General features: G+C 41.0%; 1 protein-coding gene across 1 annotated transcript in view; it reads right to left on the reverse strand.

Annotated features, from left to right (window-relative positions):
- Positions 1–7,500, reverse strand: part of LOC138050170 (uncharacterized) — a 57,215-nt gene that overhangs the window by 3,869 nt on the left and 45,846 nt on the right. The window contains exon 10 of the mRNA XM_068896630.1: positions 1–1,809. This exon is cut by the window's left edge and continues 3,869 nt beyond it. Coding sequence (XP_068752731.1) covers positions 1–1,809 — 1,809 coding nt within the window. The remainder of the gene's footprint in view (positions 1,810–7,500) is intronic.

Below are 7,500 nucleotides of genomic sequence, written 5' to 3' on the forward strand. Positions count from 1 at the left end.
CAGAGGTAAAATCACCTAACGAATGCTGTGTCACCCCGAGTTCATGGTAACTCTCAGCTGTGCTTGCATGATCTTCTCCGAACAATTTTATTCGCACATCTAATGCCCGTTGAGCAGACTGCATACCAGAGGTAAAATTGCCTAACGAATGCTGTGTCACCCCGAGTGAATGGTAACTCTCAGCCGTGCTTGCATGATCTTCTCCGAACAATTTTAGTCGCAAATCTAATGCCCGCTGCTTTGACTTAAGAGCAGAGGTAAAATCGCCTAACGAATGCTGTATCACCCCGAGTGAATGGTAACTCTCAGCTGTTCTTGCATGATCTTCTCCGAACAATTTTATTCGCACATCTAATGCCCGTTGATCAGACTGTAGAGCAGAGGTAAAATCACCTAACGAATGCTGTGTCACCCCGAGTGAATGGTAACTCTCAGCTGTGCTTGCATGATCTTCTCCGAACAATTTTAGTCGCAGATCTAATACCCGCTTCTTTGACTGCAGAGCAGAGGTAAAATCACCTAACGAATGCTGTGTCACCCCGAGTTCATGGTAACTATGAGCTGTGCTTGCATGATCTTCTCCGAACAATTTTATTCGCACATCTAATGCCCGTTGATGAGACTGTAGAGCAGAGGTAAAATCACCTAACGAATGCTGTGTCACCCCGAGTTCATGGTAACTATTAGCTGTTCTTGCATGATCTTCTCCGAACAATTCTAGTTGCAAATCTAATGCCCGCTGCTTTGACTGCAAAGCAGAGGTAAAATCACCTAACGAATGCTGTGTCACCCCGAGTGAATGGTAACTATTAGCTGTTCTTGCATGATCTTCTCCGAACAATTTTATTCGCACATCTAATGCCCGTTGATGAGACTGTAGAGCAGAGGTAAAATCACCTAAGGAATGCTGTGTCACCCCGAGTTCATGGTAACTATTAGCTGTTCTTGCATGATCTTCTCCGAACAATTTTAGTCGCAAATCTAATGCCCGCTGCTTTGACTGCAGAGCAGAGGTAAAATCACCTAAGGAATGCTGTGTCAGCCCGAGTTCATGGTAACTATGAGCTGTTCTTGCATGATCTTCTCCGAACAATTTTAGTCGCAAATCTAATGCCCGCTGCTTTGACTGCAGAGCAGATGTAAAATCACCTAACGAATGCTGTGTCACCCCGAGTGAATGGTAACTCTCAGCTGTGCTTGCATGATCTTCTCCGAACAATTTTAGTCGCAAATCTAATGCCCGCTGCTTTGACTGCAGAGCAGAGGTAAAATCACCTAACGAATGCTGTGTCACCCCGAGTTCATGGTAACTATGAGCTGTTCTTGCATGATCTTCTCCGAACAATTTTAGTCGCAAATCTAATGCCCGCTGCTTTGACTGCAGAGCAGATGTAAAATCACCTAACGAATGCTGTGTCACCCCGAGTGAATGGTAACTCTCAGCTGTGCTTGCATGATCTTCTCCGAACAATTTTATTCGCACATCTAATGCCCGCTGCTTTGACTGCAGAGCAGAGGTAAAATCACCTAACGAATGCTGTGTCACCCCGAGTTCATGGTAACTATGAGCTGTTCTTGCATGATCTTCTCCGAACAATTTTAGTCGCAAATCTAATGCCCGCTGCTTTGACTGCAGAGCAGATGTAAAATCACCTAACGAATGCTGTGTCACCCCGAGTGAATGGTAGCTATGGGCTAAGAATGCATTTGGTTTTTGTTTACTTTTTCCCAATAGGATATCAAGAGCGCACGTCTTGAAATTAAGAGCCTTTAAGTAGTTCTTCTTGTGGTGGTGCAATTTACCGAAGTCTTGGTCGATCTTTGCAAGAGTGTGATTGCATTCTTGAGAACGACGGGTCACGGTTGAATCAACGTTCTTCTCTGGGCCTGAAGAGCTATGTTTGAATTGCTCGAGTGTTGCTTGGTGACGTGTGACTGATTCTTCGAAACCTGATCCAACAATTCCCTCTTCTGTGAGTATTGACTCCAGAAGTACCATAACATTACCGCAAAAATGAAACAAATAAAAAGGGGTTTTGGAATTTATCTGGAGATCATTTAACATTCGAAGGGCAGGGTTAATTACAAATTGCTGGGTGTCAGTGTCAAAGAAGTTCTTTGCTGCTTTCCTGATGTGAAATATAACTAGGAATTGCAATGGCCAATAATTTTCCGAGTCAAAAGTATTTGTTTGAAGTTCTTTGCCATTTTTTGGTTTTTTTCCTTTGCGTCCCAAAGGTGGAATAACAATCAGTTGCTCGTCTGCAGCGGAATTGCATTCCTTGTGTGCTTTGTCATAGTAGTAAGTCGAGGTAGATGGGTCGTTTAAGAACTGATAGTAGACCGCCATGACTTGGTTAACAACGAGCCTTAGAATTTTCTGCTCTCCACTTTCACGCATTAAAGAAAGAGCCTCTTGCAGGCACTGTATCCCGCTCTCAACCTCGCCGTTAACAAGCTGACAGATGCCAAAGTAACACAAATATTTACTCCTTTCATCATCAGAAACTAAACAAGATTTTGACTGGATTTCATATGCCTTCTTGAGAAGTTGCATTGAACTTCCTCCTGCTCCCCAGGTAATTTCACTAAATGCTTTAGAAGCTAGTAAACGCCTCTGGTAATGTGTATTTCCCAGAGCATTGGCTGCCTTTAAGGCCGAATCGTAGATAGTATAAAAATTGTCAGATTCAATAGAACACCAAAACAACGTGTCAAGAAACATTTCTGCTGTTATCAAAACTTTAAAAACATTCTCGGCTATCCTGGGATCTGTGCAACCGTCTACTAGACTTTCTATAAAAATCTGTTTTTCCTCATAGAATGCAATGAATGCATCCATGGAATGACCATTTAGAAACTCATCATTCAATTTCTTAAAACGAGAAATGTAATGCGCATGGAAACGGCACTTTGCATTTGCTACTATTTCTTCCATTCGCTGATCTCCTGTTTCTTTAGCAAATGACTGAAGAAGCTTATGCATTATGAATGTTCCAGGCTGGGAGTTCGAATCGAGAAAGGATTTTCTTTGGAGTAATTTCAACATTGTGATGGCCTCCCACTTTCTAACATTCAATACAGCTGCTGCGAGAGTCGTGGTGAAACATCCCGGAAGAACAGACAAAGACACAAATGCTTCTTTTTGTTCGGGAGAAAGTCTGTGGAAGGACTTTTCATATAAGAACTGCAATCTTTGATTAGCTGGATAATCTGTATTGTCTAAGATGACGACGATACTTTCTGTTGTGGACTCATTGAACTCAATCAAACACTGGCTTGGTTGAACGCCATCTTCAGAAACTAGAGAGCACATTAACTTCATTGCAAGAGGCACACAACCGCATATTTGGGCAATTTGAACGCAGTCATCGGGAGTCGCATTTGGCACCAATTCATGAACTAACGTACGAGATGAGGTGTCATCCAGTGACCTTATTCTTATTGATTGGTGCCCTTGGAAATTCAAGTTGATAAATTCAAATGATTCTCGTGTCGTCACCACCAGAGTTATCTTCTTATTTCGCGTGAGAATTTCTTCAAATAGTTGCAGGACGTCTTCTTTTACATTTGGAAAGCCACTCTCTAGCAGATCATCGACATTATCAAGAATAAATACGCAGGAATCTGAAATGTTGCTGAGGGTCTCAATTAGCTCATCTTCAAAGGACAGAGGCTGAGATTCTGATATCTGACTCGGGATGGCTTGCCTTACGAGGCTGAAAAGCTTTGATGTCAGATGTGCCTTTGTCTGAAGTCCTCGTAATGAAAGGAAACAAACAGGAAAGCGTCGAGACTGCAGTTGGTGCCCCACCGCTATAGCAACCGATGTCTTTCCGAATCCGGGTGAGCCCCAGATCGTCACGATTCGAGTATGTTCGGAACTCACTAGATCCACGATCTCTTGGCATTCACTCTGTCGGCCAGTGAAGTTTGGAATCATTGAAGGAAGAACAGATCCTGGGACTGTTGACTTGATGTCTTTGTAATGCAAAAGTAAAACACAAAGTAAACGTTGCTTACTTTTTTTTAATATCCTTTTTCTGGTTGAGAGAGAAGATATCAAGAAGTAAAAACAAATATCATCTTCAACTTTGTGCACATAACCGAAAATGTTATACAGCAGGCATATTTCCCGTTTTTCAATGCATTGTAGAAGTAGAAAACTTCAGTTGCCGTCATTTAAATGAAGACAGATCTTGTGCAATATTGGCCACGTTCCTAAGATGACGTCACTTCAGAAACTCCTCGTCACAACATAAATTATCTAGTTATAATAAACATAATTAGTAGACTACATATGTAATAAAGAAAGAAAATTTGTTTGTGACGTCATCTCAGAAATTAACCTTTGGCTTTGATTAGGTTAGCTGTAAGAGCAAATTTAATAACTACTGTACCGCTCGAAACAAAGAAACTATTTAATTACAACGCTTATAAGAAGAAAGTTTTCTTGAAACGAAGGAAATGATTTAAAACTCCCGACTTGAGAAACTGTATGTTGGCTTCACTTTTCGACCCTATCAATTTCCAAACGCGCACTTTTATAATGTCACAGTTGCGACAATTTCAAAAACTTAAGCCTGCCTTTTGTAGTGGAAAACAATGCCAACAAAAGCCTCACCGCGTTATCTCTCAACTGCAGAGTAAATCAACCGGAAAAAACCTAGGTAAAACCTCGGCTTTCGTTTTCCGTAAACGATGTTTTATCTCGGTCAAGCTGGAGATCGAATCCGCATTTTGACCTCGGAAGAACCGCCGCAAATGCACAAATAGTTTCAAGCGGTACTGTAACAGTTTCGTTTATTTTTATGTAACTTGTGTTGTTTGTTTTTCTTTTAACCACTCAAGATACATGGAAGATCTGTCTGTCTTTTTGTCATATTTTAACAGACAAACAGTGTGTTGTTTGTCATGCCTATTGCTATCTGCTGCTGTTTTTAAAAAGAGTCTTGAAAACAGTTGTCCCAGTGTTTTACCTGTTTTTTCTGCTTCTTTATATCGTTCCTCTTCCTTCTTTTTTAGCTCATGGATCTCCTTCCCTAACGCACTCATATGTTCCTGTTGCATCCTCAAGCCATCCGCGACCTCTTTGTTGGCAGTGAGGCTCTCCTTTAAGGACTCCTCAACCTTTTTCATATCTGCATTTCTGCTCTCTAAACATTTTATGTATGCTTGCTTCTCTTCCCTTACCTGTTGTTCCAACTTACGGACTTCTGTTGTCGGAAAGTCAGATGCAGTCAAACTTCCAATAACATCAATCGATGCAGTTGGAATTCCTAGAGCTTTGAACGCTTCTTTAGCGTACTGAATGTTCTGGTCAAATGTTGCTTTGTCCATCTCCAAGCGAGAAGAATGACAAACTGCATTCCTCAAACGCCGAAGCTGATCAATAGCCAGTGCAAAGGTCTCGGCATTATCTCCTACTGGGCTCAACACAGATCCATGGAAACTTCCATAAGGAACAGTTCGGGGCTTCACATACAAATCATTGAGTGTTTTGGAATGAATACTGAAGGACTTTGCAAAGATGGTAGCCTGGAAGAAGGCGGTACAATCCCATTCATTGTACGACTGGTGTGTAGGAACTTTAGTTGTCCCTCCCTCTGTAGAGACAAAGAGATTTCTCACAGCAGTGGAGTCATCCCAAAGCTGGTAGCCAGGGCGACGCCCAATGGTGGTGTCCCACATCGCCTTAAAAGTCTGACGTAAAGCCTTTGGGAATTCATTTAAAACCAGAGACAAACACTTGAAATGATTTAACTCCTCATCACGATAAGGGTGCAAGGACATCACGAATCAGTGATAATAAAGCAATGCCACAATAGCGAAAAGGACCTAAAACAAAAATAAATGAATAAATATAATAAGCGGATTTCATTTCATTCACCTCTGTCGGGAAAAGAAAACATGGTTTGCTCATTCTGAAAAGATACCCTTAAACATGTTCTCAAGAAGAGAACAAGGAAATAATTTTCAAAGCTTTGATGACTGAAACGGGTTTTTAAAGATACTGAGGGAAAGAGTTCCATTACTCGCTCTGTGACGACGACTTTTTCCTGGCTTACAAAAAAAATTTAAAAGTTGCACAGAAGTCTATGCTATACATGAAAATTGATTTTAAGTTGAAGCGGTGCAGAGTCATTCTTTCGCAGAAACTGCGCCGAAAACGTTGCTATGCGTAAACAATTAAAAGCCCTATCCGATATGATTTTCCTTTCAGTGAAAGAAATATCCGGTATAGTGTAGACATACCCAAAATGATCTCATTTTAGTAACCAACAGGTCATTCCTTAATTAATATTTTGACCCGGCTACTTTGGTTTGGAGAAATTTGAATGAACCTTAACAAAGTTTCAATGCAGGCAAAGACCCATGCAATAATTCGACAGTCCAGCCAATCCTTTTAGGGAGAAATCAGTGAACCACTCAAAGTGTTTCAGAGGTTAAAAGCTATTGCCTATGAGTTTGCCGACTGGACAGAGAACCCAAGAAAATGCGAGCAAGCGCGCGTGTATTGCATACCCTCGGGGGATTAGTCCCTCGCTCTCGCGTTGCCCACGTCAGATCGCGACAGGTCATGCATGTGCAATTAATATGAGGACTCCAGTTATTAATCATCGGTATACGAGAGGAAATTAATAGTTTCGACATGTTGGAAGAGACTTCAGTCGGGATGGCAAATTTCTGTAATTTCAACTTAAAGAACTTGTTACGAAATGTTGCCGTGCGGAGTGTTTCGAGTGTTTTACGAATATTCTGCAGCTTGAAAAACAAACAAGGAAGATCTTTAGCATCACGAAATATAGAAGAAAGCTTTTTGGAAAGATAAATTTATCTCCATTAAGGTGAAATCGCTCTTAAACGGCATTAAATTCATCAACAAGGGTACAAAATTAGCGTTGACGATTTACGGGTTCAAACCCCGTTGAAGTCCTGAATTTTTCAGGCTTCTCTACGCAATTGTAAAAATTTCGTTCATAACTGCGAAGATCGTGGCTTCACTTGATTTCATATCCGCAGTTCATATATGATCCATTCCATATATCTTTTCATCAAAGTGAAATATGTTGAAATAAGTATCGCATAGAATTTCATGTCAGACATCTAGACCGCACAATCCAGCCAACTGTATGGCTTCATAGTTCAGTTGGTAGAGCATTGCACCGGCATCACAAAGAGTAGTTACGACGTGAGTGCTAACCATCTTCTTACCTCACTCCGTCAGGACAATCTCGCTAAGCATCGGAAAAAGCTTAAAGCCACCCTAATGTTTAAAATATGAAATGGTCTTGTTCCGGATTATCTACAGGACCTGTTTTCAATTCGCACCACAAAATATAATGTCCATGCAGGAATTTAGAAATGAAGCTTAATGTGCCCAAACCAAATACCAACTATCTCAAAAAAAAGGTTTTAGCTACAGTGCGGCCTCACAATGGAACAGCTTACCCAACAATTTACGTACGATCGAATCAGTTAGATCTTTTAAAAGAGAAA

Source organism: Montipora capricornis, chromosome 5 (genome assembly GCF_036669925.1).
Source record: "Montipora capricornis isolate CH-2021 chromosome 5, ASM3666992v2, whole genome shotgun sequence".
NCBI lineage: Eukaryota > Metazoa > Cnidaria > Anthozoa > Scleractinia > Acroporidae > Montipora > Montipora capricornis.